At 38.1% G+C, this 21,418-nt stretch overlaps 1 protein-coding gene across 15 annotated transcripts in view; it reads left to right on the top strand.

The window, feature by feature from the left end:
• Positions 1–21,418, top strand: part of SIPA1L1 (signal induced proliferation associated 1 like 1) — a 394,992-nt gene that overhangs the window by 227,355 nt on the left and 146,219 nt on the right. For 13 of the 15 annotated variants that reach the window (XM_073242187.1, XM_073242190.1, XM_073242201.1 and 10 more), the window contains one exon: positions 16,191–17,990. In XM_073242187.1, coding sequence (XP_073098288.1) covers positions 16,493–17,990 — 1,498 coding nt within the window. In that variant the 5' untranslated portion in view covers positions 16,191–16,492. Of the gene's footprint in view, positions 1–14,903; positions 15,002–15,135; positions 15,548–16,190; positions 17,991–21,418 lie in introns of those variants that run through there. The other 2 variants (XM_073242195.1, XM_073242194.1) reach the window with 2 other exon arrangements.

Genomic DNA, 21,418 nt, shown 5'->3' with positions numbered 1-21,418 from the left:
CCTAGACTATAAGTCCAAGAAGGCAGAGAGTTTTGTCACATTCATTCAGTGCTATAGCCCAGGTGGTATGAATAATACCTAGCATAAAGTAAACTTGCAGTAAATATTTGTCTATTTAATAACATTGTGTTATTTTCAGTTAATTCTTCTTTTTATATTTCAGTTTTTGCATTGATTTTGTTACTACTTGAACAAGAAATATCTTTTTATTACAAATATGTCTTTTATTTTAATACCTAGCTTGGTATTTTTATTTTTATTTTAAACTTGACATCCTATAATATTGTCTCCTTTGTTGTTTTAAAATACAGTTTTTTTAAATATAGACTAAAAATTTTTCTGTCTTCCTTTGGATTCTATATCTTAGAAACATTATGTTTGACTTTTGTTTTATTACAAATTGAGGTTCTTTCAGTAAATAGAAATAATTTGCTTTTGTTTTTAGTTATATTGCCAAATTATTCATTTTTTAAAAATCTGAGCACCTGTATAATGGTTCAACTCTTTAAGAATGATAATCAATTCTTTTTGACATACTCACCATAATTTGTTTTCTTTTATATCTCCATATGCTTTGGAGCATAATGTCTGGGCTAAACCATTTCTCAAGGCTGATTTTTATATTGCATCCACATTCTTATTCCCATTATTTTACTATTTTGTATACCTCACAATGTAGTGTGTTAAACCGAACTACTGGTTTCTCCAAGCTTTGCGTCCTTGCTCAGTCCTATTTGGTCTTCGAGATTCAGCTCAGCTCTCTTTGTGAAGCCTTCCCCAACCTCTGTATTCTTACTTCACTATGTGTGTATCTCTGCTTACATTGTCTTTAGTGGATGTTCTTCATCATTGTCTTCTTGTAACATAACTTGCTTTTTATGGACACAGTACTCAATATTATCACTATCTCTATTTTTCCACTTCTCCTGCCTTAATACTGTTTTCTTGTATAACTTATAAGGTAGTTGCACATTTGGTTCTTAATACTCCAGACCCACTTTTCTTTGGTTTCATATAAATCAATGATTTGATTTTTATGAGTTAAAAAAATACAGAGGTCTGTTTTATTCCAACATAGGAATATGATCAGCATTTTTTCTCCTTCCTGTTGTCATCTCTCTTTTCCTTATGCTTCTCTAGGCTCTCCTCACCCTTCTCCATTCAGTGCCACCCCTTACTTACTTCTGAAGTAAGTACTAGTTACTTTCACAGGCTTTTATCACTACTTTCCATGCTTTAATTTCTATAAAAAAGCACCGTTTTTTTGTTGTTCCCTTTCATCCTCTGCATCATGCCCTCCATTTCACTCTAGAAAGTACTTGGATTTCAAATCACTAGATTGGCAAAAATTAGAAGTTGTTGGAAAGAATGGAGAAATGGGCTCTCTCTTGAAGAACATTGACTGTTTTCTTGTGTGTTCATATTACCTCTTTTGTTTAGAGTCTCTGGAAATTTTTGTTTTTATCGTAGTATCTTTCATTTTCATATTACTCCCCGTGGCTTTCTTTCTATTCTGTTTTTCACTGGCAATTTTCCCTTCATTTTATTGCTCAGTGTTTGTTTACTTGTACCACACAACTCTTTCACTTGGGTCAGGGTGTTATTTTTGTCTGTTTTCTTATTAACCCACTAGGCCTTGGAGACTTAGTCTTAAAGGAGACTCTTGTGAAGTAATTTCCTATGTGTGCTCTTAATTACAGAGATCCTGAATTTGATTTTTGGAAGGAAATGGGTAATCCTGCCTAGTGGTTTTATTGAAGGGTTAAATCTTTCATCGATTTTGAAATCAAGTCCAAATTAATAGCATTCCAAAAATGCTTTTAAAGTATAATCCATCTCTTCTACTGAAGTCATACTATAGGTGATATAGGAACACAATCTAAAATGAACTCCTTGCCATTTGCTTTAGTGATGATGTAGGCTATATGGAGTGGAGTCATTTGATAGTTTTCAAATCTTTTATCATTGTACAAATACCCACAGGTAGTAAGATTTTTTTCCTCCTTTAAACATTGTGGCATATTTTCATGACATTTTCATTGATCTCTCATTATTTTTAATAAAAATTATGCAATATATGTTAACTTCTTGCATATTATTTCCAAAGTCATTTTTTTAAAACTACTTTATGATAAATATTTATAAAGAAAATGCTTCTTACCAAAAAGTCAGCCATTTTCATATTCTCATATTCCTTTGAAGTCCTTGTGCTTTTTGCATGCATAAACATTTATACAGTAGAATATAGCATATCCTATTTTTTACTTAACATTACATTTTAAATTAAAGCTGTATTAACTAGCCGACTCCATAAGGCAACACAAAGAAAAACATTTAGAAAAATTAAGAGATTCATTAAACTGTTAAAGTGCTGATAAGAGATCAGTAAGACTACTGGGTATGAAATAACAAAAAATTAACAACTCCTTAGTGTACACCAGCAACAGTATATTAGAAAATGTGATGACATGAATGGTCCTAGTCAGAATAACAAAATATTGTAATGTATCTCCTAATAAATATAAGAAAGGATATATAGATTAAAAATCATAAAGAAGATCTAAATACATAGGAGCTACATACATTATTGAATTGGAAGACTCAGTATTACAAAGAATTTTAAGTTTCCTAAATTATTTTGTGATGCAATTCAAAAACAAAACAACAACAAAACCAGGAGAGTTTGCCATGACACATAGTAGAATGAGACTAAGAATGATACTAAAATTAACTGAAGAAGTAGAACTAATGGGGGCTGCAGGATTTGTTGGAATGCTGTGATATCTGAGTAGATGTGGTTTTGGCACACGGGTACAGAAACAGACCATTCACACGGGAGGGACCTCACACAGAGACCCCCACTTGCATGGGAACTTGCTTTTGACATTGTATTGCAAGTCAGTGTGGAAAGAATAGACTATTCAAAAAATAATAGGGGACAGTATGGTAAAAATAAAAATACATTCATGTAAATACCAGATAAATTGAAGACATACACTTTAAAAAGACTTTCAAGCTTTTAGAAGAAAATACAGGAAAACATCTGGAGATTGGAAGTAATTTTTTTGAACAAGACACAAAAAGCCCAAAATATAAAGGAGAGGAATGTAAATTTGACTGTGTTAAAAACTGTAAATGCATGTGTAAGAAAATATACCTTAATGGTAAAGGGCAAGCTACAGAACATGAAGGGTTGATATCCATAGTATAAAAGGAAATCCTACAAACCAGTAACAAAGAAGGCAGAGACCTAGTAGAAAAATGGGCAAAATGTAAGTAAATGCGACCAATGAATGAATTAAAATTGTCACTAGTTATCTGGGAAATGCCAGTGAAAGCAACAAGATAATATTTTATACCATCACTGGCAATAATTTAAAGGAAGAAGGGGCAGCAAGTGATGTCTTATATGTTTCTGTTGGATTGTAAAATTGTTAATAACCATTTTGGAGAGCAGTTTGATAGCATCAAATAATGTTGAAAGATGCTCTGATTCAAGGTTTCAGCAGTTCCCGTTCTGAGTCCTCTAGAGAGACTTTCAAATAAGTCCCTGAAGAAGATGTGAAAAGAATGGCCATTCTGTTATTGTTTGTAATACTAGTAGGACATAGCCAAGATTTCAGTCAACAAAATGTAGCACATAACAAAGAATGGAAAACACACAGAAGTAATTATAAGGGCCCTATATCTTTTTATATCAACATGAATAAATCTTTAAAAGTTTTTTTCATGTAAAAGGATGTTACTATCTTTAAAGAGTTTATAAATATACAAAGTGCTTTATATATATACTTAAAGTATCTTTAGGAGAGAAGTTTATCTAGAGAAGCTGAGAAGAATGGGATTGGAAGTTGGTATTTTATCTGTATTCGTAGCATTTTATTTCTTTGTGGTCTAAAGCACATTTGGCAGAATGTTAACATTTATTAAATCTGGGTGGTAGGTACTAGGTATCTAAGTTATTGCATGTATTAAATATTTCATAAGTGGAAGTTTTCAGCTTTAGATCAAAGCATTGCAGCACCTAAATACATCAGATTGAACATGGGCTGCAAGTATTTCCCACCTCTCCCCAAGCCCTACACCATTGTTACTAAAGGAATATAAAAAGACACAAATATACAAGGGCAAATAAGAAGAAAAGAAGTAAGAGCCAGGCTAGAATTATCAAGAGTTTGGTCAGCAGAGAGAGATGGGTGTGTTGTAGCTATTTAGTGATGTGGAGAGAGCTGAACATGAATACCTTTATAGAGGAATTCTAGGAAATGTTGACTCCATACCACCCCAGAATTGGAGGACCTGAGTAGCTGGGAAGATTGGAAGAATTCCTGGCCTGAAATACTTGTGGCTTAATGGATGTTGCATCAAAGAACCTTGGGAAGTGAAGATACCCTGTACCATTGTCTTTTGGGGACCAACGATGTGGGAGGACTGTTGGGACTTTATAAGAAAGAGTGAATTCTCAGAGCTAACAAGCAGTGCAAAATCTGGCAGAGCTGTAATCCCAAAGAATGAAGATTGCAGAGCTGGTGGGACTATGTGGAGGAGTCCTGGAGCTCTGCAGAGGACAGTCCCTTCCGCCTTTGAACAGCCGTGCATTCCCGATGTTGAGAGAGAGATTACAGCACCCCAAAATATGAGTATTTCCTGATGTACACCCCCCTTTTTCCCCTTCCGCCCCCCCTGAAAGGGTTCTACTAATTTCCATTGCCTCTAGCAACATGAGGATGTCTGTTTCAACTGTGGTACCATTAATAGTGACAACTGGCATTCTTAGAATTTTTCCTAACAGGTATAAAATAATGCAGTGTCGTTTTGATGCTTATTATACCCAAGATTGTTATAACCCTAGTTAGGCCTTTTTTGTTATTGTGTTCTGTTAAAGAATTTATCTTGCTCCAACATATTTTTTCTTTTAAATTTGTTTCAACTGCAGTTTTGACAAAAAACTTCAAAGTCAGTTATTTTGTCAGGAGCTGGTTGGTGTTAGAAGATAATAATGCTTAGTAAAATGATGATTTCTTTTATCATTTTTATCAAGAGAATCCCTATCTTGATTTTTAATTACCGTAAATTACCTCAGTGCTCTGAAGGGGTGCAGTATAAAGGGTGACATGGCATGGGGGAGGGGTGGGGCATAGCTAACTAGCTTCCTGGGGGGACTACACCCAAACGCCGTCTTGAAGAAGGAAGAAGAGTTTAACGGGAGAAAAAGGGATTGGTAGGAACAAGCCAAGAGAATGAGGGATGAGAGTTGTATGAGGTTGTGATCCAGTAGAAATTGCCCCTTGTTTTTTCCTGAGGGCTCATGAGTGCATTCAGAGTACATTCATGGAATTGTAGTGGTTCTTTCCCCTTTGACTGGAGCTGAAGGTTTGACAGAGTATAGGGACTAAACTGTTTGTTCATTAGGGAGATGTGTCATGCATTTGGGAAATTCTTTTACCCTGAAAGCTGAGGGAAGCTGTTGTGAGGTTCTAAGCAAGAGAGTTTAAATGTTGTGCTTTACATGCACTTTATAAACACTTAGTACTGAATAGGCAAAGCGATCCATTTTAAAGTGAGTCCTAATGCAAACACACAAGAGGGCATGTTAAGATCAACTTACCATTCCAGTTATGGGATTTATTTCACTTTGCCACAGAAATGAAAAGGATGAACAAGAAGCAAAAGACTTCTGCCACAGGATTTTATCTTTGAACACTTGATTGGTTTGCATTCTACTTAACTTTTTTTCTAGTTTGTAAATGAAAGTTTAAGTGATAAAGTTAATACATGTGTGAGTAATGTGGAATCTTAAAAAAAAAAAGCCAAACCAAAACAACAAGTTCATGAATAAAGACAACAGACTGGTGGTTGCCTGAGGTGGGGGTTGGAGGGGCGGCAGTGAAACAGGTGAAGGGGGTCAAAAGGTACAAATTTCCAGTTATAACATGAGTCAGTCATGGGGATGTAATGTACAGCATGGTGACTATGGTTAATAATACTGTATCGCTTATTTGAAAGAGGTCAGGAGAGTAGATCTTGAAAGTTCTCATAAGAAAAGAGAATTTGTAACTAGGTATGGTGACAGATGTTAACTGGATGAATTGATCATTTTGCAATATATCAAATATTGAATTGTTAAATTGTACACCTGAAATAAATGCAATTATACCTCAATAAAGTTTTTTGAGTAAAATCTCATTTAGACATGGGGAAATTCTGCATTTGGGGAATAGGTGAAAATAATTTCATTTGAAGGTTATACATAATATGCATGTATATTTGTATATGTGCATAATTAGTAAAGAAAAAATAAACCTAGAGCAATGTGGTGTGCCTTGAATCAAAGGAAGTTATTTGATTTGCTCCTGTCTTAATTTTTGTTGACAAGTTGCCAGAAACACTTATGGAGGGCTCCTATTTTTAGAATGCGGATGTGTATAAAAAGATTCAAAATGTGTTAGTAGTGAGGAGTTTTATCAAGTATTATATATCAGCTTGGCAAGGGGAGTTCCTCTGCCTCTCCTGAGCATAAGCAGATGGATTCATTCTTCACCAGCTACCCCTCTGCCTTCCTGTCCTGGTTCTGTAAGTAAAGATTAAGTCTCTTCGGGGGTGAGCAGTTTGTGTGCTGAATCCTTTCTCTGTCACACACATCAGGGCCTGTTTTATTGTGTGTGTGCCCGGCCTGTACACAACATCTGGAAGAATACACAAATTATTAGGAGTGGCTACTCTTGAGGTTGGGATTGGGATGTCTTGAAGGAAAGACGTATTTTTTACTTTCTTTTTTACTATTTCAGCTTAAACAAGAAGCATAATTCATTCATTTAAAAATAGCTTTGAAAAAGGGGGGCAGCAATGGGGAGACTTTTGCATGGGAGAAAAATTACCTGAGGGTAAGACATAATTATCTTGACCATCGTTAATTTGATAAGAGTTATTTTTAATTTCTGAATTTCCTGTTGGCTATCTCACCTTTGCTGTCCTAACCTCCCCTTTCTTTTCCTAGAATGTGTTTATTTTCTGTCATAGGATTTTTAATAGCTGACCCTATTGTGCATTACTTTGCCTTCTAGTTATATCATTGTGATGGTGCTTTATCCAGTTCTTCTTCATATACTGATTTTCTAGCTATCTTTCATGCCCTTTGAAGATGACTGCAGAGGGAAGGTCAAATTGCTGTTATTTTTCATTCATTACTGTTGTAAGGGCTCTTTAAGTGAGGAAAATAGAGCTGAGATCTGTTAAGTTTTGGTTATGTGGATTTTTTTTGACTTGTCTCCCTCAAAACTAATATTTTACGAGATAACCATAATTACATTTTAGATTACAATATAAATTCTGTTAATTTATTGGTGAATTTCTGACCCAGCTTAACTGAGATCATGAGGCTTTTGTTACTGGTGATGCCTTTTCAAGGACACAGAGCCTAGATACTTTGGGGATAAGGACTGGATGGACCTCTGCCGTCAGGTGTACCTAAGCATGTAACTGGGAAGGAAAGGCCCAACCACATGTAGAGTTAATTACAGATTTTCAGAAAGTAGTATGAGAAGCATTTTTAGAAGGGACAATCTTCTGGTGCAAGGAACATGGCTTAGGGATCAGACCCTAGGACAGTGGTGAGTCCCTTCCCACTGCAGGATCTTCACACACAAACTATGGTGGCTAATTCCTCCCTGCAGATTGCTGTGGGGAAGAAATGAAGTAGTGTACAGTACCTGGTGCCTAATGAATCCTCAAACTGTAGTTAAACTGTTGGCAGCAGTTGTTGAAAAAGCATGTTCTAGAAGGTCAGCATGGTGTAGCCAACAGGATAGAAGTCAGAGAACAAGGAGGTCTGGCTTCAAACGTGGCATCTGCCCCTAGCTGTTTTAGCCTTCAGTGGACTTAAAAATTTTGGCCCTGAGATACCACATATGGAAAATGAAGGATCCAGACACGTTGTTCTTTCTAATAACTGTGCATTAGAAACATTCTGAGTGCAAGGTCAGAGAGGGACATGCTTGATTCAGGGCCAGGGTCTGGTAGAGCTTTATGAAAAGGGGCCATGGTTTGTCTAGGGCAGACCTATGTCTTACTGTTACAGGACAAGGAAGCCGTTTAGGGACAGGTACCACTCATCCTGAATTACAGGCTGAAATCACACAATAATAGGGTGACAATTGAGGAGCCACTGAAGGTTCCTGAAAGAAAGTGCCATGACAACTGTAGCATTTTAAGGAATTACCAGTATTTTCTCCCCCACTGGATGTATTTCTACTCAATGTAGAGATTCATGGTGTAGTTGACTTCAGAAGCTATAACTCGAGCTGTAGTGGGAGGCCTTTTCCTTTTATAGTGTACTTTCAAAGTAGTTTTTCTGCCATAAATTCTCTGTCTTTCCAGTTTTCATTAAGAGAAAGCCTAGTAGGTGTGAGCTTGGAAATGGACATGGGGTGCTTGTGAGTATGGAGAATGGAGGGTCGGGGACAAGGATAAGAGGCCTGCTCCCCAGGAGCCCCGTCGGGAGAGCTTGTGCTCAGAAATGTGAGCGCCGTGAAGCAGACGGACTGTCTGTGACCTGTACCTATGGAAACGCTAAGGCTGTGCGGGGTGATTCAGTGTTCTGATTTTTTTCTTTTAAATCTTGGTCCTTGGGTGATATTTCAAAATCTGCTGAGTGAAATATGGTTACTGTTGATATTAATCAAGATTAATAATGATTTGGATATTAGGAGTTATGTGTAGAAATAAGTAGGTTCAGCCACTGTTCTTTCTGATGCTTCCTATCCTTTTTCTAAGCTAAATTTAAACATGCTTTTTTCAAGTGCACTTAAATTCTTTTTGGAATATAAATATTCAGTTGAGAATCTTTAATAAAGCCATTTGTGACATTCTGTCCTAGTGAACCCTCTTGTTTCCTATATTCCTCCTTTTGACAGTTAGATTAGGATGTAAGCATCCCCTTTTTCTCCTTCCTTCTCTGATGCTTAGCTTAGTGCCAAGCACTGTACAGTCCATGTCAGCAGCCTGACAAGCTGTCTTAGTGAAGATTCTTGAGATCCTCTGCGAGGTTCATCAAATGTGGATCAGTTTTATAAGTTACCTAATTTAAGTCTTAGTCCAATTTGGACCATTGCTTTGCTGTCTGCCCTCAGAGGAGAAAATCAGTACTATTAGACTTCCTCTCCAGAGTAACTGCAGTTTCAGTTTCTTGCCCCACCGCTACCTCCTATCCCTTTGATAATTAATGCTTTCCAGAGTGTTGGCCTTTAGTCCAAAGGTAACATTCTTCAAATTTAGCCCAAATCTCTGTAGAAGGAGGATTGGAAGGACAAAAGGTGAAATATACATGCACGTGGGAAAGTGGATGAGTCCTAGGAAAGGGGACTGAGTCCTGCCGCCTCAGTCTGTGCTGCACCTAGACAGCCTCCCCAGATTTTTCCAGGTCACCACAGCCTGTTGAGGGGGTGAAATGGAGGTTCGTTGGGCACAATGGGACTTTTACATCAATATTAAATATAAAGAAAGCATCTGCAAATGAGGAATGAGCAATTGTGTTAATCATCTGTATGAAGTAATTAATCAAATCCCCAAAATACAGATAATCTTATAATCTTTAAGTCTCTATACTTAATGCAGCCAGCCCTCTTTGATTTCATTTTCATCAGGGGATTTTAGCACAAAATCATCTCATTGGAAGGACCTGACATCTCTTGAATTTTTTGGTGATTTGAGTACTTGGAGTTGAACATAGTGCAGTATTTTGTAATTAGTATTCATTATGCATTCATCATACCACATTTTCCAGATCATCTTTTATTTTCTTTAGCAACAGAATGTTTTTTTTTCTCCTAAGTTATTTCTTTTGGTTAATAAAGTTACATATGCTTATTTTAGAAAATAAAAACATATAAAAAAATACCAAGAAATTATTCATAACCCAACTATGTAAAGACATAAATTGTAAATCCTTTGGTGAACTTCCTTTGATTTGTTTATGTATAACTTTTAAAAGAGCATAGCTAAATTTATAATGTATGTGCAATTTTGTTTGTACCCTGAATTCTTCTAAAATAGGGCCTGCTTGTTCCTAGTTACATTCAATAGGATGCACAGTGAGAAAAATGTTTTATTTTTTAAAAAGTAAGTTCATGGTCAGATCGGTTAAGAAATCTCTTAGTTTAATAAAGTTAGTGGTGGGGTTGGTGTTTTGTTTTGTTTTTCTTTCTTCTAACTGCAGATTTATTGGCGCCCTTAATATACTAAGAAATATTGTCATATCCTAAGGAAGGTGATATATAGTGTGTCCCTGCCTTATTTAATTATGGGACCTTTTTTTAATGGGTTAATAACTTGAAGGATTTGATGCACAATTTGAAGGAAGTTGACAAGCATTTTCCCCTGTATATTTATTGTATACATTTAATGAGACACTTATTATTAGTTGTCCTCTGGCAATTATTTCTCACATTCACCTTTCCCCAGATCATATTTGATAATAAATTGTTCAGTGCCAGACCAGAGTTTCCCTTACTGATGAATATATTTTTAAACTACTTAAAATGAGTATTAATACACAAATTAATGCATTAGAAACTCATTCCTTCATTGGTCTAGTCTGGTCTCTTAATATCCTGGTGTCAGGCGTGGAAACTCTCAGTACCCCTGGTGAGTTGATGTACTCCTATTTCTTTTCCTTGAAAGTGTTAGTTTACTGCACCACACACACACATTATTTTTCCTCTAATATTCTGATGTGCTGTTCCCTTTCTACTTATTACCTTTTACTCTACCTTCTACCTTTTACCCTCCTACTTTGCATTTCTCAAACCTACCTCTTTTGCATTATATTTAATTGCTTATTGCATAATTTTAGTCATATTTAAATATGAGGTAAATATTCACCTTTATTTCTGTTCTCCTCTAGTCTGCCAGCTGTGAAGTCGTTAGACTACCCATCACATCAGTAATTCCACCTATAGCTTGCTGCACACCTTTACTCTGTCATGACCCTCTTCTGCCATCAAGCTTTCGCATTGGTTCCTTCACCCTCAGCGACAAAGTATCTTCAGGCCTTACTAGGCCTTTGAAATTGAACTTTTCTTTACTGAACTTTTTTTAGTTAAGAGGGTGGGTGGGAGGCAGATGTTATGCTCTGTTTTTGTTTTTACTCTGGCCAAAATAGGCCATGTTTTAAGTTGCTTTCTTATCTCTAAATTCAAATGTAACTATCCTATTACATATGTTTTGTATCCCTAACTTCTTTATTCACTTGGTTAATTTCAGGGTAAGGTATTTGAATCTTCACTACCTCCCTCAGTGATGTCTTTTTCAGACAGTGAACATTTGGAGAATAGGAATAAGATTATCAACTTCACTTTTCCCCATTTCTCCTGCTTTTTGTTGAAGAGACAGAACAGAAATGAAAGAAGGGAGGAATTTCCAATCTAAGAAGTTATGTGCTGATTCACAAATCTTAAATTGTGCATGACACTGCACTGAATGTGTGTATGTGTTTTAGGCTAACTTGAAAGAGTCACACTGCCCTTGCATCTGACGTGGTACTTTGATGTAGTGTGAGTGAAATTCAGGAAAAACAGGGAGGGATGTAAAGAAAATAGTTTGCCTTTATTTGGTTATCTTTGCTAATCTAATGTTCAAGTGCTATGAAGTTTTAAAATAAAGCTTCCTATTTCATTCAAATAAAAATATCCATGGGCATTCTAAATCCATGAATGCAACCTCATAAACTACCTTGACACTTTCATGCTACTCATATTGCATATCTCTGGATTATTGGGCACTTGTAGAGTTACTCATTATCAAAGTTTATTGTATTTACTTAAACATTGAGCATTGACCCCATATTGGAGACTATACCAGTTAAGGAATCTAACAAGACCCCATTTGAGAATATGGAAGTATTTGATGAGGAATGCTATATTTTTTGGTCAGTGTACCACCTTGTATTGTAAATTATTTCAAGACAGGAACGGTAGTAGTTGTTTTTTGTTTTTTTGTTGTTCTTCCCTCATCTCGTGTAGCCTTTAAACTTGAAACCCTTGGCAAAAAGAAAGTTTTCCATGTTGTTCCTTTCATTTAGTTCCTTCAATTATTTATTGTTCTCACTTCCTTATCACCCATTCATTTCTTGGAAAAAATTGTTTTTCCATTTTTCTGATTGTTAGTTCATTGTAGAAAATAAATGAATAAGGAAGATAGCAAACGAGCACTTGCTTACATTTTATCTGGAGTTTAGGCAAAGAGGATCATGAGTAGAGATTTGCAGGTAAGCGCATAGAGATGGTGCTTAAAGGTACAGGCACCTATGTCATGACCAGACAGTACTGGCTACCAAGCAGATATCACCCCAGGTAATTTCATTATTCTGTGTTCATTCAGTTGTACAGGCAACTGTGATCCAACCAAGCTAACACCCTGATTTCCAGAGTAACATTTTGACTACAGTGTGCACATGCCTGCTGTCTCATCCTAGTGCACTCACTACTCACACACATCCCGAGTCTAATACCCTTTATGGCCTCTTCCAAAAGTAAGAAGGGTAAGAGAAGTAAACCAAGGATACCGCTCTGGAATCCTTTGCTTTTAAACAGGCTGCCAGCGACACTGAGGAGTCAGCAAAAAAGAGACAGGCAGGAGAGGATGAAGAAGAACCTGGTTGTCATGGAAGTCCAGAGGAGAGTTTCAGGAAGGAGGGAGGAGAGGTCGAAATGTGAATGTCTCAAAGTGCCAGAATGACAAAGCCTATAGCTTTGCACACTGGAAGGGATTGCTCCTCTGGTGCCCCTCTCACCAGCCAGTGCTCCGAAGAGAATGCAGGAAGGATGAGATGATTTAGAGAGGAGAGGAGAAAGCCCTTTTTCTGGAAGATTGACATGATCAGAAAAGGGTGGGTAGGGGTGCATTGTGATAGACCTTTAGTGGTGGAAAGATTTTCAACTAGTAGAATTTGAAATGCATCCTCTGGTTTTCTCATATAGTTTCCAAGAACTCAACTGAACTTAACAGTGGGGTTGGTATTCTAGCTAAGTGGATCTACCAGGGAACTCAAATAGTACCTAGAACTACAAAATTAAACATGTAACAAGGGAATTTTTTTTATGTAGCTTACTCTTTCAACAGATGGAGGTGACATGCTGTAAATTAGTATTGCTCTTCTGTTTAATTCGGTTGCTTTTTACTGTATTTAATGATGCTGAGGCAGGCTTGCTGATAATTAAGATAATTGTTAACAATTGTCAGTATATGTTTGCTGTTTCCATCAACCCTCAGGAATAGGCTTTAGGAGTTATTGAGTTATTGATCTGTCATCATATTATACACACAGGTGACATACTGATTTTTGACTAGTAGTGAAAGGAAAGGAGCGACACACAACAGCAATTCACCGGAGAGTTCCGCTTTATTAGGGAAAGGTGCTGGGTTATATAGGAAGGGGCATAGGGTGATTGTGGTGTTACTTCTACGGGGCTGGTGGCTGTTGGCTAGGTGCTGGGATTGGGAGGGGGGCGAGAGGTGATTGGGCTTCAGGTGGCGCCGGCGGGAACTGAGGACCCCGAAAAGAAGCCGGAAGTTTGCCATCTTACTGGTGGGGACCCTTCAAGTAGTTTAATAAATTGGAAGCATATATGTTCCACATAGGCTAGCCAGTGTCCAAAGTTTATATTGCACTTAAAGGGGTTTGTTTGATGCTATAAAAAATGGGGGGTAAAGAGAGGGAGATGGAGAGGAAGAGCAAAGAAAGAGAGGACAAGAGAGGGATAGAATAGGAAAGGGTGTAATGATAGGAAAAAAAATGTGTTACTTCGTTGTCCATCTTCAACCTTCTGTTTTTACAGGTCTCTAAACTGTAGGTAGTCTCTCCTCTCTCCCCCCATGTGCCCATCTATATTTTGAAATTAAAAGAAAACATTGAGTTGTTTTGCTCAGGATGTAAGAGGAGTCTCAGCTTTTCCTTTAAATTATGAAGAAAATTTTGTGTTTAAATGTAAGATATTTTAAACTATAGGATGCATATGAGATGGTTCTAAAGTGGAGGGACTGTAGTAGTGACTGCCAGGGTTGGGCATTTCCAAGTCTGCTGTCTTGCTTATATTTTAGTGCTGGCTTTCAGTTCCCTCCTGCAATGCGTATAACTTCACGTATCCTAAAGAAAAAAAAAGAACAGGTCTGCAACAAAGTATTTCCTATGGGTAATGAAGTGTGACAAGAGTGTCTTTTTACCATGCATGGTGTCATTGGTGTGTGGGCCATTTAAGGAATGAAAGTTCTGGTAATAGTAGGCAATTTATTTGGATTTCTGGGAACTTGTGATCTTTATAAAAATCTGCTTAGAATTAGTCTTTATGCTAGTGTATTCTTTCTTTGAAAGCTATTTTCATTGAAATAAACAGCTTTTTCCCCCTTGGTTTAGAAAATGAATTCTCATAAGTTTCATAAATGGTGGTTTGGGGCTTCTAAAGATTTTTTCTTTGGCGATGGACTCGTGACTTTGCGCTTTGATTCAGTTGACTGGTTTCCTTGCCATTTTATGAGGAGCAAGCACTTCTTGAACCTTAGCTATGGCCACATGTGCTGCCCCCCCTCACTGCCTTAGGGAGCAACAGTTGGCATTTCTTCCAGTGGAAGGCTTACAGTTCAAGAGGAGCACGTAAAGTTTTGAAACGTAAAGGAAATCATAGCAATCTGATGAACAAGTATCTAGAAAGCTCAAAAGCCAGGTTTCATTAGGCAGCGGTGCAAAACCATTATCCCCTTCACAAAAGATGGGGAAGGGGGGTGAGAGTGAAAACAATTAGCGTTGATCTGGCCGCCAGTGTGAGCCCAGCTGGAGCTCAGCCGGCCCCTGCGTTCTGCAGGCAGCATGCAGTTTTCCAAACACCCCTAAATGTTCCAGCCTTTAAATAGCAGCCAGGCTTCTAAAATGATGCTGCGTCCTGCAAGGGGAATTAAAGCGGCTGCCTTGGAGGCAGGAAGCCGACTAGCGAGATGCTTAATTATCGTGGAAGTAAGTGCTTGTTACCGTTGAGTGGAGTGCAGCGAGCACGGGGCGTCCTGGTCCTCGGGGTGTCAGCCGTGATTTGTAGACAATGCAGCCCTGTCAGCGCAGTGCTGCTTCACCAGCATCTTTCCAAACATGTATTTGGCAAGAATTTAAAGGCCACCTCTTGTGTAATTTGTGGAGCCTTGGAAAAGAGTCCTCTGCCTTTATTTTCAGGATGTACGCAGCCATGCAGGGTTTTGTACTCAGAATCTGTGCCTCTTGCCTCCTGACGGACGTGCTCCTGAGGAAGTTGGTTTTCTTCACCCATCACCTGGAAGGATGTTAACAGTTCTCTTTCGTCTGTTGGGGAATATGGAGAGGTCTATCCAGGGCAGCATTTTGTTTCTGCTGTATTCATAAATTAGCACCGAAGGGTGGGGTGGGTTGCAGAGCGTAAGGAAATGCAGGCATTTTGTTAATTAGTGAAATATTTCTAGCTCTGAGAGTAGACTAAAGAGCTTGGGAGGAGGTGGTGGACGCTGGATTCATTCTGCAATATTCCTCATCGGGGTAAGTAATAAGGTAGAGGAAAATGCAGGAGAGTGTTAATGGGTGTAATGGCTCCGGGAAAACCCTGTTTATTTTCTCTCTGTTGTATTTGCTCTTGCCAACTATGTTAAGCCTTTGTAAGGAAGTAAAAAGTAAGGCTTTTGAAATATGGAAGGTGTTAAAAAGTGACTATTGCAAAATATAGAAAAAATTTTCCATTTTCAGCCCTGTTAAAAAAAATTGCATTGCTCTATCAAACTCTGTTGGTTATGGCTTGAACTTCTGGTCAGCAAAGTGGTTCGTGATATCCTACATTATTAGAGGTCACTGAAGCCTGTACTTGGGACAGGAGCCTTGATGTCTTGGAATTAGATTTCTTCCCCCTCCCCCACCCCATCCTCGTCTCCCACCCCATCCTCCTCCCCCTTTATATGAAACAGTTTAAGCTTAAAGTAATAATCTTTTAAAGTGTATATCATTTAAATGACAGATTTTATTAAATGCTTTCACTTTCTTTTGAACCTGCTTTACTAAAAATATGGGTTGTGAACTGTGAACCAAAGTCCATTACTGAGTCTTATTTTCATGTGTCTGGGTTTGGAATTGCATATTTATTTTTAGATGTATTTTATCAAATGCTAATTCCAATTGTCCTCTCTTTTAGAGAAAGCATGGGCTTATAGCAATCACAGAGCCCCAGTAATACAAGCTCCATTTGGGCTTTTCTGAAAGAAAGCCATCTATTAAAGTGAAGCAAAGGAACTATCGTGGATTATAATGTTTTGAAGATCTGGATTTTCCGAGGATTGAAAATAAGGCATCATTTAACCTTTTAAATGAAAAAGATTAAGATCTCATGCAATTGCTATATATTCTGGAAACTATTCTCCAAAAGAGAAGTGCACATTTACAACTTAGATATGCTGGTCCTTTCTGCAGGGATTTAAGTCTGATTGCTTTTACATCATGACCAGCTTGAAACGGTCACAGACAGAGAGGCCTGTTACCACTGAAAGGGCCTCCCTTGTCGGCACAGATGGCACCCCCAAGGTCCACACTGATGACTTCTACATGCGGCGCTTCAGGTCCCAAAATGGCAGCTTAGGATCATCAGTTATGGCTCCTGTAGGGCCCCCCCGAAGTGAAGGTTCCCACCACATAACCTCGACCCCCGGCGTCCCAAAGATGGGGGTTAGGGCAAGGATTGCAGATTGGCCCCCAAGAAAGGAAAACGTAAAGGAATCTAGCCGTTCAAGCCAGGAAATAGAAACCTCAAGTTGCCTTGAGAGCCTGTCCTCCAAAAGCAGTCCTGTGAGTCAGGGGAGTTCTGTTAGCCTCAATTCCAGTGACTCAGCCATGTTAAAAAGCATACAGAACACACTGAAGAACAAGACCAGACCTTCGGAGAACATGGACTCCAGATTCCTCATGCCTGAAGCCTATCCCAGCTCCCCCAGGAAAGCTCTTCGTAGAATTCGGCAGCGGAGCAACAGTGACATCACCATAAGTGAACTTGACGTGGATAGCTTTGATGAATGTATCTCGCCCACGTACAAGACGGGGCCATCGCTGCACAGGGAATATGGTAGCACATCTTCCATTGATAAGCAAGGAACCTCGGGAGAAAACTTCTTTGATTTGTTAAAGGGCTACAAAGATGACAAATCTGATCGAGGTCCGACCCCAACCAAGCTCAGTGACTTTCTCATCGCTGGTGGGGGCAAGGGTTCTGGTTTCTCCTTGGATGTTATAGACGGGCCCATCTCACAGAGAGAGAACCTCAGGCTCTTTAAGGAGAGGGAAAAACCACTCAAGCGACGTTCCAAGTCTGAAACCGGGGACTCATCTATTTTTCGTAAATTACGCAATGCCAAAGGTGATGAGCTTGGGAAATCGTCCGATCTTGAGGATAACCGATCAGAAGACTCGGTCAGGCCCTGGACATGTCCAAAGTGCTTTGCCCACTATGATGTCCAGAGTATATTATTTGACTTGAACGAGGCAATAATGAACAGGCATAATATTATTAAGAGGAGAAACACCACCACAGGGGCGTCGGCCGCTGCCGTGGCATCCTTGGTCTCGGGCCCTTTGTCCCACTCAGCCAGTTTTAGCTCCCCAATGGGCAGCACGGAGGACCTGAATTCCAAAGGAAGCCTCAGCATGGACCAGGGAGATGATAAAAGCAACGAACTTGTAATGAGCTGTCCATATTTTCGGAATGAGATAGGTGGAGAAGGTGAAAGGAAAATCAGCTTGTCAAAATCAAATTCTGGTTCCTTCAGTGGCTGTGAAAGTGCCTCCTTTGAGTCTACACTGAGCTCTCATTGCACAAATGCAGGAGTGGCTGTGCTTGAAGTGCCCAAGGAAAGTCTGGTGTTGCATCTCGACCGAGTGAAGAGATACATTGTGGAACACGTGGACCTTGGCGCCTACTATTACAGGAAGTTCTTCTATCAGAAGGGTGAGTAGAGATCTTTATTTTCTTTTGCTGTACTTTTCTGAAAAAAATAGAGGACTGTCTATTAAGCATTTTCAGCAGTATTATGTAATATTTGCATGAATACCTTCTCTCTCTTGGTGGTGAAATAGTTAAATAGGTATTTGCTGCAATTTATGTCTTTTTGCATTTTTTGAGTTATTTCCTCCTAGATAGAAAAAAGTCTTGCATATTAAAGAGTAATGGCTTTTAAAATTTAGTGGATGAAATGATAGTCTTTGTGTTGAAGGCTTACTGTGTCACCTTCTGTGATAAATGTTATATAAAGGTGAAAATATTTATGCCTTATTTTGTAATCCTTAAAATTTTAATGTTGCCTTTCATTTACTTAGCACTTTTACAGTTAGTACAAGACCATTTATTTTCTGCCTTAATGTTCTCATCGGTAAATGGGAATTATACATTCCTATCCATGTCTCAGGAATTTTAGTGAAAATTAACTAGAATTCACTGAACCAATAAATCTCAAAGCCAAGAATCAAATCCAGATGTTCTAGATTTGAGTAGAAAAGACACTGAAGAGATCAGGATGGTGGTGACTTCAATGCTGGTGACTTCCTCTCTAGTCTTTTCTCGGGTGGGGTCGGGGAAGTATATACATATATTGTTAGATTTCACTTTACATGTAGTTTTATCTCATACTTTTAAGAAGGGCCCTGCAATTTATTGAAAAGCAAGCAGTTAAAATGACCTCTTAAGAGCTTTTGAATAGTGAGTTTGAGAAGCATTATTAATTGAAGAATGAGTCATGCAAGTACCCAGGCTGGGAAACAGGATGCTCACCAAGGAAGGACCTAATACACCTGTGGCTCATTAGCCAGTTCAGGAACCTGTGACCTAGGAGAGAGGTCTCTCTATCCAGAGTACTACAGCAACATTTTGATTTCCTACCTACTGTTGTGGGGTTTTTGAATTTTATTTAGGTTTATTCTTCTGAATGAAGTTTCACTTCTCGTATTCATAACAGCTTCCTTACATTGCTCACATTAGAATAAAACTTATTGTAAGGTTATTACATGGTAGACCCCATACAAGAGGGGTTATTGACCAAAAGAACCTTTTCTCATTACTAAGTATCCATGCTTCTTAAATATCTGTGGCATAGAATCAGTATGATTAAAAAAAATCCCAATTTCATTTTTAAGCAATCTTCTTTTTCTCAGAATAATTTTCTGGTGTTTGGATTTTATAAAACATTTCTTTCTTAAACCATCCTTTCTCAACATTGCCATCTTGGCACTTGGGGCCATGTAGTTCTTTGCTGGAGGGGGGCTGTCCTCTGCATTATCAGGTATAGGATGTTTAGTAGTATTCCTAGCCTCTACACCCCCGATACCAGTAGGTACCCCCCTCCCCTACCCCAGTTTTGACAACTTTGCCAGACATTGCCAGATGTCCTTTAGCAGGTAAAATTGTGCCTGGCTAAGAAGCCCTGCTTTATTGTACCTGGGAAACTTTTCCACAGGTGTTTGAACTATAGGTGGAAGGCCATCTTGCTAAAAACTGGCACATTGAGTCCAACGAGAGAGAACGTATTAGTTATAATCTTACTTACATAGTAAAAGGCACTCTCTTTGTATTATTAGGTAATATAATAATAATAATATACTTTTTTGAGCACTTTAATGTACCAGGAACTTTAATAAGCCTTTGATCTGACAGGCATTTTCTCATTTCAACCTCTCTATGCCCACTGAGGTAGGCACTGTTATTGATGGCATTTTTCAGATGAGAAAATGGGGACTTATGTGGTTAAGTGATTCAAGTGTGAAGCTGTCATGGAGCCAGGATTCCACTTTTGGTGTATTTGACCAGAGTTATGTTTTCAGAGTCATGCTGGACTTTGCTTTCTGCTACGTTACATTAAAGGGAAGTAATATATTTTTATGGTTAAATTTGGTAGAAATTTGAAAACTTTCAAAAATATGGGATAAAAGTTTGAACACTTATCTCAGAGTAGTCCAGTTTAGATCGTAACACTTCATGAATTTAAAAGTCACTAATTAATGCAAAGTAGTTTCCAATTTGAAGAATGGAAAATACCGTTACCCAACATAAATGCAACTGGTTAATTGAAAATATCTGCTCAAGCAGGGAATCTTTAAAATATATACTCAATATTTTATATATATAAAAGTGTGTTTGTGAAACTTTTGCAAGGCCAGGGGCTTTTCTTTGACAGTGATTCTACAATTTAAAATTCCATACTGCATAAGTAGTATAAACCATAAGAGCTAAAACATAAAAGACACTAGCAGAGCAATCCAGATTTTAAAGAATCTTAGGTTTCTTTCATATTTTTTCTCATTATTTGTAATTGTCTTACTCTTAATCCAACAGCTTGCTTTATAGGACCTTACCTTTATTAAGTCTTTCCAAAGCATTCAACGCAGTTTTTAGTAGAAACAAGATTTATCTTTCAGACTCCTATCCCAATAGCTTTCATGATGTTTCATTAAATGTCATGATTAGAATAACATGTCACCTGACATAAACAGGTTTGGGAGGACACAGCCGATTCTTCATCAGCATGAAGTCCAGCTGATGGGAACAGAAAGCGTGTGGCACTTGAGATTGCCTGCTAGAGCCCTTGGGTATTTGTCCTTGTGGTTTACAGAGGGAACTTGAAGCTGTGGTTAGTCCAGGAAGGTGGTCCAGAAGAAGGCAGCTGCACAGAGTACCTGCTGTATTTTCTTGGGCCACACAACTTAGAATTTTCAGATCTCATTTGTCATAGTATGATTAATATACAACAAATTGTGACTCTGAATAACACTTTTTGAGCACTTATAATGTACCAGGAACTTTAATAAGCCTTTGATCTGACAGGCATTTTCTCATTTCAGCCTCTGTTATGGCTGAAATGAAGCCCCCTAAAGTGTAACTATATGTTTAAGAATGTATGGTGTCACTACTTTTTATCACAGTATAAAATACAGTTACGTAATTCTCTTAATTTTTAATATATATAAATTGATTCACCAAAATTAGTGAATGAACTCATTTTTCCAAATCAGAACCTTAGGTGAACCGTATTGCTGAACAGAGTACATCACCATCAGATATGATTTACCTCCCAGCTGCAAGGTGTGCAGCACTACTGACCTGGCTGTCACTTGAACCTCCTCATCACCCTATATTTTCTATTACGCTGTTTAATGCATTCCTGGCTTTGCACTGGCTAAGTCCCTTGGGAGGGAAAGTCACTTTATTGAAGTACACTCTACTTGACATTATATGTAAAATGTAATTGTATTTGACTCATGAAGCTACAATCACTTTTTAATATTACATTGTCTTTATATACATCATTATTTTGCAGATTTAGACTTTAGACAATACTTGACTCCAACATGAAGATGCTGGACCAGTAGAGGAATCCCACTGTTTGC

The sequence above is a fragment of the Manis javanica genome, chromosome 8 (assembly GCF_040802235.1).
Source record: "Manis javanica isolate MJ-LG chromosome 8, MJ_LKY, whole genome shotgun sequence".
NCBI classification, from domain to species: Eukaryota; Metazoa; Chordata; class Mammalia; order Pholidota; family Manidae; genus Manis; species Manis javanica.
The sequence above is the reverse complement of the archived record's forward strand: the minus strand, read 5'-3'. Positions and strand labels throughout refer to the sequence as shown.